Source organism: Callospermophilus lateralis, chromosome 18 (assembly GCF_048772815.1).
Source record: "Callospermophilus lateralis isolate mCalLat2 chromosome 18, mCalLat2.hap1, whole genome shotgun sequence".
NCBI lineage: Eukaryota > Metazoa > Chordata > Mammalia > Rodentia > Sciuridae > Callospermophilus > Callospermophilus lateralis.
The window spans coordinates 4171652-4187737 of NC_135322.1; the positions used below are offsets into that span (position 1 = coordinate 4171652).

The 16086-nt window shown below is 40.5% G+C and overlaps 1 protein-coding gene across 1 annotated transcript; it reads left to right on the forward strand.

Moving 5' to 3' along the window:
* The first annotated feature begins 625 nt into the window (after positions 1-625).
* LOC143384214 (vomeronasal type-1 receptor 4-like) lies at positions 626-1868 on the forward strand. The gene is made up of 2 exons (XM_076839267.2): positions 626-1532; positions 1864-1868. The coding sequence occupies exons 1-2, from the start codon at positions 626-628 to the stop codon at positions 1866-1868; spliced, it is 912 nt and encodes a 303-aa protein (XP_076695382.2).
* Positions 1869-16086: the final 14218 nt, after the last annotated feature.

Sequence of the window (16086 nt, forward strand, 5' to 3'; positions counted from 1 at the left end):
GGTGCCTGCTGGATTGTAGCTCCCTCAGAGCTTCTGCATCAATAAAATATCTAGATAGTCTCTCATAATTGAGATTGGCTTGGAGAATAATTCTCTAAGGAAATGGAAACTCATTAGAATAAAAGCTTAAAATACCATCAGTTTAGAAGATGATAGGAATTCCGAAAAACAGAACTAAACACAAAAAACTGGATAGTTTGAAAAACCCCATTCACCCATGTTCAGGACGCTTGGTAGTTAACCATACTGACTTTTATACTCAGCTAGTCTCAAGTCCCCTCTACTCCCCTAATCGGAGCATGAATTTAGACGTTTACCTTCTGCATTACCAAGTTCTTCTGGTCATTATGCAAAGTTGCCTCTGCACCTGCCTCAAGTTGTGAAGATGCAAGTAGTAGCAAAGTGATGTTTTCATGGCAAAGTTTTATGCTTTTAAAAGTTTATGCATAAAACTTTTAAAGAAAAAATAATTCAATATTCACAGTAAAGAATAAAGAACATTCAATATTCACAGTGGGACTCTGGGGAGTGGGCAATGCTGGGTTTTGGTTGACAGGACACATGCAGCCCAGGCTTTCTGTTCCCCTGCAGGACCCTCTTGAAGGGACAGCAGGGACCTGGCAGGATGGCAGCCAGTGATGTGGCTGTAGGCATCATCTTCCTGGCACAGACTGTGGTTGGAGCTCTGGGCAATTCCTCTCTTCTCCTCCATTACCTAGTTCTTTACTTCACTGGGTGCAGGGTAAGACACACAGACTTGATTCTTCAGCACTTGGTTGTCGCCAACTTTTTAACCCTCCTGTCTAGAGGAGTTCCCCAGACAGTGGCAGCTTTCAATTTAGAAATCTCCCTTGGTGATTTTGGATGCAAACCATTGTTCTATCTTCATAGGGTAGGCAGGGCCATGTCCATTGTAACCATGTGCCTTCTGAGTGTCTTCCAGGCCATCACCATAAGCCCCAATGAATCCAGGTGGGCAGGACTTAAAGTGAAAATTCCCAAGTACATTGGCTTTTCCATGTACCTGAGTTGGATCATGTACCTGCTTATTAATATTTTTAATCTTATGTATATGACTGGGAAATGGAACAACACAACAATGACAGACCTAAAAGATTTTGGATACTGTTCTGTTGTTCATCCTGACTTAACCACAGGTTCACTGTTTGCAGCATTGCTAACCTTCCCTGATGTCCTCTGCATGGGGCTCATGCTCTGGGCCAGCAGCTCCATGGTGCTCATCCTGCAGAGGCACAAGCAGAGAATGCAGCACATTCACAAGACCAGCTCCCTCAGGTCCTCCCCTGAGTCCAGAGCCACCAAAACCATCCTCCTCCTGGTGAGCACCTTTGTCTCCTTTTACACACTTTCCTGTGTCTTTCAAAGTTGTGTGACTGTTATTAATAATCCCAACTGGCTCCTGGTGAACACAGCTGCAATAGTCTCTGGGTGTTTCCCAGCTGTCAGCCCCTTCTTGCTCATGAGTCAAGACTCCAGTGCATCCAGACTTTCTTTTGCCTGGAAACAGAATAGTAAACCTCCTATTCTTATGATGAACATAAAAATTTTAAGTTTTTGCACAACACTTATTTATTTATTCATTTGAATTCATAAGATTTGAAGCCTAACTATATACATGGGAATGGTGATTTTCACACATGCACTCATATATTTGAACTGGCCTGTTGATTCTTGCTGGGTGGCTTGGATCATCTGGCAGCTTGACCTGGTGAGGTTCACGCACTCCTGAGGACTTTCATAGTGCCTGTGGGGGTTGTATCAAGGTGCCTTTGGCCAGAAGCCTGAACTCCTGCCTGAAACAAGCACAAGTTCACCAGCCATTAATTCTTTCTCTTTGCCTAGAGTAAGCATTCCTTCCTGTCCCCTCTCCTTACATCCTGTTTTTTTGATTGGTGTGAATGTGTGGATAACAAGGGGAACTTCATGCTATGATGACTTCTCCTGGCACCTTGGATGCTCACATCTCTAGGAGTGAAGTAGAAAACTCAAGTCTCCAGCATAGAGGATGACGATATTGACCTGCAGTTTAAGAAAAGCCCTGCTGAGTCTCACAAGGCACTGCTCTTCCTCTGTGCTGTTCTTTGGTGCCTTCCACTATCAGGGGCTCCCTCCTTCCATGAGGCTGCATCACCCACCACAAGTGGAATTCCAGTCTACGCCTGTCCTAAGCCTTGGCACTCTGCTGTTCCAGTCAGGACTTCACCATCTGCACATTACTGTGCATGCAAACTGGTTTGCTCCTGTGCTGACATTCCAGACAGCAATCACTAGCACCCACCTCAGCCCTGAGAAGGGTCACTGAGTGACTGCATCCAGCTATAGGACATGGAGCAGAAAATATGGCCGAGGACTGAAGAATTCTTCTGTTTGCAGATATTTGAAAAAACAGTGGTCAAATTTCCTGATCTATCCCAAAAATGTTCATTGTTATGCCAAGTTAGTTTATTAGACATGCTATGTTCTCACCTCCTTTTTAAGGAAAAGTTCAACAAACTTTTTTTCATGTGATCATGTATCATGGAGGAATAATGGTCTTAATTTCATGGAAAGCAGGAGGTTATCCTGCAGGGGGAAAGTGTCACCACTCCACCCTCTTTTAAAAGAGTCAAGCATTTCTTTTAAATAGTTTTCATTGTCAATTTGTCCTTGGAGTCAATGGAAGAATGCAGAATATCTAATTTCTTACTACTAAGCAATTCATATAAAATATCTAAGTATCTTCTTCCCCACATATATTTGTACCTTCATGTCCTGGTAGAAAACCTTGATGATTCAAATACTGGTATGGGCCTATTGCAATATTCACACCTGCTTTCTGATTGACAGCACATGAGAATTTTTCAAGCCACAGAGTCATTTTCAAAATTTGAACAGTTTATTTCATAACCAATCTTTGACTAGCTCTGATGTAGGTGTACAATAGGTTGGTCTGTTCTATAGCTTGAACATGATTCATGCCCCAAATCTGCTGTGTTAATGCAGAGATACTCAGGGGTGAAGTGATTGCATTGTGAGGGGTGTAACTTGATCAGTGTACCCCAGTTTGAATGGACTGACTGGGTGGTAACTGTAGGCAGGTGTGTTGTGGTTGGGGGAGGCAGGTCACTGGAGACATGCACTGGAAGGGGGGATCTTCCCTGTAGCTCCTTACCACCTTTCCAGTCTCTCTGCTTCCTGGACGCCACGAGGGGAGCAGATTCCCTCCACCGTGCCATCTCTTCATGATAGTCTGCATCACCTTGGGCCCAGAGCAATAGAGTGAGTCTTCCATGCACTGAGATCTCTGGTACCATGAGCACAAATGATCTTTTCCTCCTCTAGGTAGTTCTTGTTGGGTGTCTGGGTCACAGCAATGAAAAGCTGACTCAAGCAGCCTGTATATAATTTGGGTCACTTTGTTCTTTGCATATCAAGAGGTTCTGAATTATCATCCCTTTAAGGACTGGACTTTTGGTTGTTCCCTAATAAGGAATGAGGGCACGTGGTTACTATTTAGAGTTTATAGCCCTATTTTTTTGGTAGCCCTGAGTACTATAATGTGATTCTGTTGAATATCTCAAGACTTGGCTTGACCTGGATCTCTGGTTCTGGTTTCCTAGATTGCAAAAAGAAATGTATATACAAAAGAAATTAAAATGCCAAATCCATTAAAGAAATCAAAATACCAAATAATCTTTATATTTTAAATGTGTAAGTGTATATGTATATATATTATATTATATATATGAATATATATACACATATATATATAATGTAAATATACAGTATGTGCATATATATCACTTGAATTAGGTTTATTATGCACCAAACAATAATTTTAGAAAATTGTAACAAATAGAAATTTCAGATTTAGATAACAGTTTCAACAATGGCAAATGATTTAGCATAAAATTTGCTTTCTGTTGCTTTTTCTTCCTAGTCTTGTTGGTTCAGTTTTAAAATTATGTGAAATGTATTTTTATGTATATTCTCTTTTCTCTGATGCTTCTGTGTTAGCTATTTCTTTTGAAGGGAATATCAGTATTTGTATATTCAGACACTATTTGCCTTTGAAAAATGAAACTTATCTTATATGTTTCATATAATTGAATGTTATGGAAAACCATGAACAACAAATTTTCTCATTATGACACCCATTCTATTTAAGTTTCTAAGTTGATTTCTGTTGTTATTTCCAAGATGCTACATTTCATATTTTCAAAAGCTGACCAGAGTGTGCACTTATTTAATACATTCACTGTCCACCTTGACATTATGTAAATGGGATAAGAATCTTTTGTTGCAGCTGATTTTTAAATTACTGATATGTATTTTAAATGATTTTATGTACAGGCTAGGCATGTGATGTCAGTGAACTTTCACAAATGGAGCCCATTCCCCTATATGCAGCTCCTATATAGGAAGACAACACCTCAGTCTGAGATGCTCTCTCAGAGCATCCCCAAGAGTGATGAGTACATGACAGCCCAGGTCACTTTCACCTCTCTCCTACTTTATACAAACCAGAGTTCAAAATGAACTCTTTTATATTTGATGGTACAAAATCCAGGTGCTCTCAAATTAGCATTTTTCAATGTGGTAGTGGGTGGGATTCAACCATAGGAATAGCAAATAATTAAGCATTCTTATTTTTAAGGAACATTTTCATATTTTTTCTTTGTACTTTACTGGTGTACATACTACTGGAGTTCATTGATGTAATTATAGCAGCAAAAATATAATTTGCTCAGTTCAGTCCACAGGACTTCTCCTTTCCCTCCCTTGTACATCCCCCTCTTCCTTTTTCTCTACTCCACTAGTCTTCCTTCTATTTATTTATAGTCTTTTTAAAATCAGTGCTTTATGGATACACATACAGATGAGATTCACTGTGGTATACATGCATATGCATAAAATATTTTGGTCAATCTCATTCCACTGTTGCACTCTTTTCCAGGCCCTCCTCCTTCACCCTCAATCCCTACCTCTATCTACTCCACTGATCTCTCCTTTACTTTCATGGGACCCCTCACCCCATTTTTTTCTGAGTTTTGTTCTAGTTTTTCCATATGAGAGAGAGAGAGAGCAATTGTCCTTCGACCTTGTGAGTCAGCTTATTTCAATTAGCATAATGTCTTCCACTACCTTCTCTTTTTGAGCAAACAGTTCCATTCTTTTTTATGGCTGAACAGAACTCCATTGTGTGTATAAACCACATTTTCTTTATCAAGTCATCTATTGACAAGCATCTGGGCTATTAAGCATTGACAAAGCAGTGTCTACATAGTATGATAATTTTTGTTTGTTTGGATAAATAGGGATAGTGGAGTCATATGGTTGTTCCATTCCTAGTTTTTTTAAATTTTTTTTTGTAGTTGTAGATAGACAGAACGTCTTTATTTTAGTTGTTTATTTTTATGTGGTGATAAGGGTCGAACCTAGTGCCTTACACATGCTAGGCAAGTGCTCTGCCTCTGAGCTACAGCCCCAGCCTCCCATTCCTAGTTTTGGGATGAATCTCCATCCTTTTTTCTAGAGTGATCACACTAATTTGCAGTCCCATGAACAATGTACAAGTGTAACTTTTCTCCCACATCCTCAGCAGCATGTATTTTTATTTATATTCTTGAAAATTGTTGTTCTGAATGGAGTGAGTTGAAATCTTAGTGTAGTTTTAATTTGCATTTCCCTCATTGTAGAGATGCTAAATACTCTTTTCAATAAATTTGTTGGTCATGTCTTCTTTTGAGAAGTGTCTGCATAGTTCTTTGCCCATTTATTATTTGTTTTATTTGTGACTTTTTTTAGTTTACATATATATATTCTGATGCAGGGCAGATGAGGATGGACACCCAAGAAATTTTCAGGAAGCAGGTTTATTTAAGCTACAGTGGTCCAGAGGGCTAATAACTAAATATCTCTGGGTTCTGGTTCTGGGAATTCTTTTAGATTTAAACTCATTGGGATGGTCATATGACAGAGAATGGGTACATAACAGTTACTCTTTGAATCATATTCTTGGGCTAGCAGAGGTTTTCACACATTTTGTCTGCAAACCTGGATTTACAAGAAAGAGGAAGCTTCAAACCACATTTAGCTCTCTGTAGAGCTCCTGTGAAATCCCCTTGGTAGTCTATGTGAAGATCTTGTTGACTAAGAGAGAAACTTAGTGATGGAAAGTCTCTTTTGGGGGCTTCTCCAATTCTTTTGGAAGCTACTTCAAGTCTGGATATAAATGCCCAGACTTGGTGGCAAAGATTTCTCCCATTCTGTAGGCTCTGTCTTCATATTCTTGATTGTTTTCCTTTGCTGCATATAAACTTTTTATTTTGATTCTCTCCCTATTATTGATTTTTGGTTTTATTTCTAGAAGTTTAGGATTCCTTTTTAGACATTTTAATGTTTTATTTTTTTGTTCTTTTTATTAATACAAGAGTGTTGAATCAATTTTTGTGTAATTATATGCATAGAATATACCTTATTCTAATGAGGAATTCTATTTTTGTGGATGTACAAGATGAGAATCATTATGGTGTATTCATATTTGTACAAAGGAAGATTATGTCAGATTCATTTTTAGGAGTCTTTTTAAGGATGTTAGTGCCTATGCCCGAATGTTGATTCCAGACCCACTTTGAGTTGACTTTTGGGCAGGGTGAGAGACTGGGATCTAGTTTCAATCTTCCGCATAGGGGTATCCAGTTTTTTCAGCACCATTTGTTAACAAGGCTGTTTTTTTTTTCTAACATATGTTTTTGGCACCATTGTGAAGTATCAGATGACTGTATAAATACAGGTTTTTCTGTGTCTTCTATTTTATTGGGTTTCATGTCTACTTTGAGACCAATATCATGCTGTTTTGTTTCTGTACTTCTGCAGTTTAATTTCAGATCTGGTATTGTGATACTTCCTGCATCACTCTTCTTACCTAGGATTGTTTGTCTATTCTGGGTCTCTTATTCTTCCAAATAAATTTTAGGACTGTTTTTTTTTCTATTTCTCTGAAGAATGTCATGCTATTTTCATGGGGATTGAAGCAAATGTGTATAATACTTTTTCAATATGTTCATTTTGACAATATTAACCTTGCCTATCCAAGAACATGGGAGGACTTTACATCATCTACAAGTCTTCAATTTCTTTATTCAGTATTTTATAATTTTCATTGAAGAAAATTTTCACCTCCTTGGTTTATTTTCTAGTGTTCATTCATTGTTTATTTTTAGGAGGTCATTGTGAATGAGGTGATTTTCTTGGTTGCTTTCTCATCAGATTTATTATCGGTGTACAGAAAAGTGATTCATTTATGACTGTTGATCTTGTATCCTGCTACTTTGCTAAGTATGCTTATCAGCTCTAGAAATCTCTGAGGGAGTTTTTTTTTGGGGGGGGTCTTCTAACTGTAGGATCATTCCATTTAGCAGAAATCATTGAATTCCTTTTTTAATTTGTACTCTTTAAATTCCTTCTCTTGCCTTATTGCTCTGGTTAGAGTTTCAAGGACTACATTAAATAGGAGTGGTGAGAGTGGACATCCTTCTCTTAGTGTTTACAAAGGAAATGCTTTTAGTTTTCCTATGTTCAGCACAATGCTATTGTTGTGTTGGTCATACATAGCCTTTACAATGTTGAGACAAGTTTCTTCTATTCCTAACTTCTCCAGTACTTCATGTTGAGTGCTGGCTCAGAAATGGCACTCCCCAGGAGTGATGAACTCTCAGGTCTGTTCCACTCCACTCCCCTTGTCCAAGGTGAGGGGGAGTAACTTTATCTAGTAGCAGTCCATCCTTCTGGATGGATTATTGAGACATCCCACTGCAGAGATGTTCCCTCTGGTTTTACTTAATGCTCCCTGACATTGGGGGGAAGCTGTGTTGACTGAATTTCTTCCAGGGAGGCTGGCCAGCTGTGGACTCCACGAAGGGCAGCCATCTTGCCTGGCTTTCAGTGCAGAGCTGGGTGAAATGCTCCATCCCCTCACTGGCTTTGCTGTTCCTGTCCTGTTTGATCTTGGTCTGCTTTTATTCCCAGTTTGCTTTTACTTTATTGTCAGGGAAATGAGCTTTTGCTCTTTTTCTCTTTCTTTCTCATTCTTCTGCACCCTGTTCCAGTTCAAGGTTAAGGATTCCTGTCCTTATTTTCTCTTCTTGTAACCAAACTTCAAGTGTCTCCAAGACTTGAGTTGTGCACAGTTGATTTTTGGAGTATTTGCTCTGTCAGTATTTACTTTCTGCTCAGCTGTTCTTTCACTGCTTTCCTTGTGTATTGTGGAGAGGCAGGGATTCTGTTTGATTGACTCTACCATCTTCCTCCTCAAGCATTCTTCTCTTGAGGAGAACCTGGGTGTTTACTCTTGGAATGGATCAATGCTGATCTTGTGGATGATGTTGGTTCTCACAAGAATGGGTCATCTTAGAGCGAGTTCTCTGCTGTGTCTTGCCCACTGTCTTGCCCTGTGATCTCTTCTCTAACATGCTTCCACCATTCCCGTTCCTTCTGATATGAAGCCCTCCTCATAGCTGAGCAGATGCTGGCACCATGTTATTAATCTCTAGAACTTAATTTCTAGAGCTCAGAAAATTTGTTTTATCAAGATCGACTCTTAGGCCTACAGTTATGTCAATAGAAACAAATTAGAACAACACATGTCTGCCTTTCCAGTTTGGAGTGTCATGGTGGGCACTGCATGCAGATTCTGCAGGGTATGTTGATGATATTTGTAGGTGTTTCTACTGGATAAATATGTAGTGGTGCTCTTGTTGGTCATAGGCTTATTCCTAAAATGTTGATATGAATTTCACCTGAGATGAAATTTTAATGAATAATATTATGAATAATTTTAATGAATATATTAGATGTGTCCCCTCTCCAGTTAATAGTTTCCATTGTGTTAAATATAGTTGTGTATTATAAAACTTCTGAGATGGTAATTTTTTTCTCTAAAGACATTTAAAGATCATTAAAATTCATATCAGCAAGCTATCCAGAACTGTATGTGTTGGTAGTGATCTAAATTTTTCAAAAAACAGTGAATTTCAATATGTTCTGAAAAGGTTGATGTGATGTTCTTTCTCTCCTCTGTCACTGCCTCACCCAGGGTAATACCACTTCTTTCCTGAGGCGACTTTCATGTCCAGTCTCCTGTTCCGTTTTCCTCTCCTGACTTATCCATGTCTGGGCACCACACGATCAAGGTCAGTCATGGTGTCTAAGTCCTCAGTGGGCCAGGATTCTGGGAAGACTGTGGGTGGGCGCCCCAGGACTCTGTCCCCCCATTGACATAGACTGCACTGTCACAGCTGTGTGATGTAATGATTCTCAGGAATTGTCTAGAGTACACTGAAAGCTTAAACCTCCAGAACACAGCTTGAATGGAAAACTCAAATTAATTGCAGACCTTTTTGGATCTTGGCACAACATCATTCACCCATCCCCACCCCACCCCCAGGGCATCAGCCATGTGTATGGGCTCCTGCCGAAGCCTGCCCTCCCCTTGCAGAAGGCAGGCTGGGCTTTGGGAACCCTGTGTGTCCACTAGGGACCTGTGCTCTTACTGCTGGTTGCCCAGTTATCGTTGCAGCTGCTGACACAGAAGCAGGCAACCAAGGTCACACCCTTCCAAGGCATTAAAAGACACTTCCTATTTGCCCCTGAAATTCAAATGGCCACTGTGTCTCTGTTTGTCTTTCTCTCTTTCTCAACTATTTTTTTTCTGATTCTTCATTTTTGCAGGCAGCCATTTAAGATCTAGGACACTGTGGAGAACTTGCATATACCATGGAATTTAGAACATCATCACATAGGCACACAGCAAGGCGCCGTCCCAAAGGAGACCTGAAAAGACCTTTTGTTCACAGATCAGGTTGATCCTCATCTGTTAAAATATGGACTACAATCAAAAAAGACAACAAAAAACAAGTTTCTGTAAAAGAAGAAAATGTGATCTGCAAATCTAGCACACTATTTTTATATGTTTATTTTTTGATCATTTCTGCATCTCTGTCTTTATCCAATATAACTATGTATTTGTGCCTGTCTCTTTATCTGTGTGTCTCTCTTTGTATATAATTACATGTCTTTTGAAGAAATTAAACCTTGATTTTAATAAAATATAATTTCTCATTTTACCCATAATGTGTTTTGTATAAAATATTTTCTTATTTTTAGAACACTAAATTTGTCTTTTCTGAAACTGTTCATGTTTTCTTAATTATTTGCTTTGTAAATTCACTTGGAGGTGATATTTTTATGAGCAAAAATTGAAGTTTCACTGTTTCACTGTGGCTGAGATAAACTTCAGGTTTATCTCATTTTTCTTTCCCCCTCCAAATTTTACTATTTTAACATCCTGTATTTTTCTAAATACATATGTGTGTTTGTTTTATGTACTCTAGTGTCTTCCCACGAACTTGTCTACCCTAAATTACTTCCTGTCTATTCTCCTGCTACTAACCCTCTTCATTAGATTTCTCTTTCACATTTCCTAAGATATACTTAGTCTGTTTTCTTACATCCTTCCTCCTCAGCATATTGTCCCTCGCCCCACCCCCAGTTCATTGTCCACCGTCAGAAACTGTGATTACATTTTAGATAATATTTGAATCCAACATCTCTGTACATTGAGACTAAACTGTAAACGTCTTAATACAACAAATTGTGCATAGGTGTTATACTGTTGATATTGGGATCTGTTAACATTGTCCTTCCCCACAAAGGAGGGATCTTGGAACCCTACAAGAGCACTGCAAACCTAGAGGGTAAAAACAGTGACACCCCAGACCCACAGATCTGGAAAGGAAGACACACGAGCAACATGAAAAGACAAGGGAAGAGAGTGCCCCAATCCAGGCTGATTTAATTTCATTATTTCTCCATTTATGTGATCTGTGTTAACCCCACATCCAGACAGAGCCCATGGAGAGAGTTTCCTGTGACTGCAGGGCTCCGTCCCTTCTAGAGAAGGGATGGGAATATGAGTGCTATATCCAACATCCCAAACTCCTCCTCCCCTGAGGGCCAGAGGTTTCCCTCCCTGCAGGTTCCTCTTCCCTGCCCTCCCGTCAGGCCAAGTCCTCCCGGGCTCCTACAACCGCACAGCCCAGTGTTCAGACAGAGATGTGGGGGTGAGAGGAGGACATGGAGTAGTGTTGTAGAAAAATGTTCTATGCTCTCTCAAGGGTTTTTCTGTTAAACTCTGTTTTAACAGTGTAGGCTTCAATTCCATTTTTCTGTGTTAGTATTTTTGCCAGCTATGAATCATAGGTCTTGTTGTGTTTCTATATGTTCTTGATATTTGCAATTTTGATGATTCTGACAAATTGGCCTTGCTAACTGGGAAAGACTGGACTTATCAGGGCTAGCAAATTCATAGTGATAAAATTATGCTTCCATAAAATTATTCTTATGAAATTTCGCCATCCAGAGATACAGGCAAAAACATGCCAAATAGGAAATATATAAGATGAATAATTCAAAAGATCTACTTTTGTTGTATTATTTTATTTTTGTACTTGGGTTTGAACCCAAGGGCTCTTACCCATTGAGTAACATGCCTAGTGAAAGAAAAGTGACCGCAACACTCGGAGCAACCAAAAGATCTTTATTGCAGCAGTGCAACAAAGAGAAAAGAAAGAAGGAGAGAGAGAGAGAGAGAGAGAGAGAGAGAGAGAGAGAGAGAGAGAAAAGAGAAGAGAGATGAAGAGGGAGAGAGCAAGATCAAGAGAGAGACAGAAAGCGCATGCAAGAAAGACAAAGAGAGCAAGAGAGAGGGGGCCTGGCAGGAGGGAGTTTTTATAGCCCAAATCTAATGGGGCCTCTGGGTCTGCAAGCTGCCTTATTGGCCCAAGGTGGGGTTAAGTGTTCAGCCTTGAGCAGGGTTGAATGTTCAGACTTGACGCAAACAGGTGATAAAGAACCAGATAGAGGGGGGTTTGAGTGCGTGGGCTATCTTGCAGCCAACATCTGTTCAGCCTGCCCTGCAGACAACACAGTTCAGCCTGCTCTGCATCCAACACCTAGCCTTTTTTATTTTTTATTTTGAGACAGATTTTTCTAAATTGCTTAGGGTTTCAATAAGTTTCTGAGGCTGACCTTGAACTTGTGATCTTCCTACCTCAGCCTCCTGAGTCATTGGGATTATACATGTGTGCCACCATGCCCAGCATGATGGTAATATATTTTATTTAGCATTTTGCCAAAGAGTGTATTATAACTGTTCTTATCAAAGTGGATAATATCATCCAAGTGTGGTGGTGTATGTCTGTAATCCCAGCAACTCAAAAGGTCAAGGCAGAGGGATTGCAAGTTCAAAGCCAGGCTCAGCAACTTAGTGAGGCCCTAAGTATCTTAGCAAGACCCTGTGTCAAAAGAAAAAACAAAAAGGGTGGGGATGTGGCTCAGAATTTAAGCACCTGTGGGTTCAATCCTTAGTACCAAAACCAAAAACAGAAAACAAAGTTGGAATCACGGGCAACTATGAAAGATGATGGACAAGTTAATTCGTTTGTCCTAGTAACCATTTTACTATGCACCTTGAGGTCTCATGTTGTCTTCCATAAACACACACAGTAAAATTACTTATTTATGATATTGAACAAAGTACTTGGATAGAGATTTTTCTAAAGGAGACATGCAAATGGCCTGCATAATTTTCCATGAAACGATGCTCAGAATCACCAATCACCAGGGAGATTTACAAAGCCATGCAGAGGTATTCCATCACAACTGTTAGGATGGGTGATTCCAAGAGACAGAGTAAGCGTTGGGAAATACCCTGAGAAGGGAGCACTTTGTGTTCTGTAGGAGTCTACATGAACTGGCAGAGCCACCATGGAAAACAGTAAGAAAACCCCTCTGAAAAGGGAAAGTGAAACTTACATGTGCTGCAGCAATGTCACTTCTGGATGAACTTCTAAAGGAAAGAATTCAGTGCCTCAAAAAGACAGCTGTGTTTCTATGTTCCCTGGCATCATCCCCAACAGGAAGGACACAGAAGCAAACTAAGTGTCCATCAGGGGATGTGTGGGTATCGAAAATGTGATGTTTCTCTAAAAAAATGGGATATTATGAGTCTTCTAAATAAGGAAATACTGTTGTAACATGGAGTATGGATGTCAGATGCATTCCTAAGTTACAGAAAATAAGGAAAAATATGGAAAAATACGGTAATGGAAAGAGACAAGCAACACTTGGAGATACCACACCAGTGTGGTCTCAGTGGCGTTTTCTTCAAAGGCTGAGCACAGGGTTTAAATAACTTCCAGTTTTACAGGTGGATTCTCACATAGCAACATTGGATAGTGAGATATTTGTGCGTTTGTGAGCCAATGGTGACCTCTGCTGTTCATCAGGGTTACAACTGGGTGTGGGATTTTTTTTTCAATATATATATTTTTTAGTTATAGTTGGACACAATACCTTTATTTTATTTATTTATTTTTATGTGGTGCTGAGGATCCAACCCAGCGCCTGGCATGTGCTAGGTGAGCACTCTACCGTGGAGCCAGTGGCTGTATCAGCAAACAGTAGCTGCCAGTGCCCTAGGCAGGGCGGCCATCCCACCATGACTGAGTCAATTTCTTTTTTAAAATTTTTAATATTTATTTTTCAGTTTTCGGCGGAGACAACATCTTTGTTTGTATGTGGTGCTGAGGATCGAACCCGGGCCGCACGCATGCCAGGCGAGCGCGCTACCGCTTGAGCCACATCCCCAGCCCTGAGTCAATTTCTTTAGATAAATATGACACCAGACTTCACCAAGGTCCAAATTCTTGGATTAGTACTCCTGAGGCCATTCCATTCTTTTCATGAACCAAGAGGTTGAAGTGCTTACATCAGAAAGTCTCAGGGCTGGAGCCTCAGAGAGTTTGGCCTTGATTATCTGAAAGACCACCTCCTGGCTTGGTTCCTACTCAAGGGGGGCTTATTTCTCTCCTTTAAAGGTCTCAGACCTGGGTCTAGCCAAGTCTGAGAATCCAGGGATAGATATTCTGCAGAACCCTGCTGTTCCTAGGAATTCTCGGACTTTTCAATTTGTGGTGGGGGTAGGGAGGGCACAGACTGCATGTTTTCTCTCAGTTCCCAGCGCTCACCATTTCTGCTTAGGTTTTAACATCATGCAGAAATGGTGAGCGCTGGGAACTAAGTGTGTAACCTATCTCTAATAGATCTGTGCCTTTGTCTTTGCTATCATTTTGCCTGTGTTCCTTGTAGGCACTGAGCCTGTGTTTAGCTGGCTAGCAGAAGGTCATCAACACAGTGTAACAAGACCCAGTTTAGTTCTTGTCCTGGGAACACTGCTAAGTCAGCAGCTGAGGCTCCACTGAAGAGTGAGGGGAGTTTTTGAACCCTTGGGGGAGTCTTGGCTGAGTGAACTGTTCTGTCCTGGTGTGTGGATTTTCCCATTTGAACACAAACATCTATTGGCTGACAGGTGCCACCTAGAGGCAGAAAAAGGCATCTTTTAAGTCCAGGCAAGTAAACCATTCAGAAGTGAAGGGGATTAGCCCAATTCAAGGTGTTGGGGTTAGGTACTGCTACGTGTATTGTGACTCTTGCCTCATTTATGACTCTTAAGTCCTGCTGGATGGTATTCATGGGTCCCTGGATTCTTTAAAGGCAACAGTGGAGTATTCCAGGGTAACTGACATCTTATTAAAAGTCTGTGTTGAAGCAGTATGTCTCATGATCCTGGATTCCCACTTGGGCCCCTTGGGGATGGAGTTCTGTCGTAATTCCAAAGGCTGAGCCTCCTGTTTAAAATCAATCATGGGAGCATGATGTTTGGCTAGATGGGGGGGTCCCTTTAGCTCACACTAGTGGGTATTTAACGTCTAATTCAGTAAGAATGATCTTCTCCTTGGGAACGGAGCAGTATAGGCACCATTTTTCTTTTCTACTCGCAGTTCTGCTAATTCTAGCTGGGTGGGTCCATAGGCAGAGAAGGAACTGGGCCCCCATTTTGGCAAGCAGACCTCTTTCTGTCAAGGGGATGCGCAGTCTGGTAGGTGACACAATTCAAACATCATTTCATAGCCTCCTAGCTGATATTGCTGGGGACCACAAGGGGCCTATGGGTCTGGGCACCTGTGGCCCCAATGATTGTGTTTCCTTCCCTGAGAAGGGGACCCCTTGTTGGGTGACCATGGAATGTTCGTTGTCTTTGTCCACCTTGAAGTCCATTTGTTGACCCCCTACTCTAATTCTGATCACAGGCTCTCAGAGGCCTGATTGGAGAAAGCCCAGGCCCCCTTAGTTGGATTTCTCTCCCTGCCAGGCCAGTGAGGTTGGTGCTGGGTGTCTCAGGTTGATATCAGCCTTGTGAGCCAACTGTTTCTCAGGGAGGCTAGGGCATTCATCTTTCTAGTGACCCCTTTCCCTGCAATAGGCATGTTGATAGTGACCAAGGGGGTTCCTTTTTGCTTTGTGGGACCCCTTGACTGATGGGGTGGTCCTGCTGGGGGTGCAGACCTTGATGGGGCCAGCTATTTGGTCATGATTGACAAGAATTTTGTTTGCTACTTCTAGCAGCTCTGTGGCATTTCTCCCTGTGAACTCCTCTAACTTTAGTGATTTCTTCTGGATGTCTGACTGAGCTTGCCCCAACAAGTCTGCATTACTATTCATCCATCAGTGAATATGCTCTCTTCTCAGCAGCACGTGACTCCTTTTCAAAAATAGATCATGTCTTATGCCACAAAACAACTCTTAGTAAATTAAAAAAAAAAAAACCACAGAAATAATGCTCTGCATTCCATCAGATCACAATAGAATGAAATTAGAAATCAATGATAAAATTAAAGATAGAAGCTACTCTAACAAATGGAGACTAAATAATATACTATTCAATGATGAATGGATAGTAAAAGAAATCAAGGATAAAATAAAAAAATTCTTAGAGGTGAATTAGAACACTGGTATAACATATCCAAATCTCTGGGACACTATGAAGGCAGTACTACCAGGAAAGCTTATTCATTGAATACATTCATTAAAAGAAAAACAGGCAAAAACTAACTGACCTAACATTACATCTAAAAGTCCTAGAAAAAGAACAAATCAACACCAAAAGCAGTAGAAGACAGGAAA

Bases quoted from the DNA above. Each gene is read 5' to 3' on its own strand.
- LOC143384214 (XM_076839267.2), top strand. From the start codon at position 626: ATGGCAGCCAGTGATGTGGCTGTAGGCATCATCTTCCTGGCACAGACT.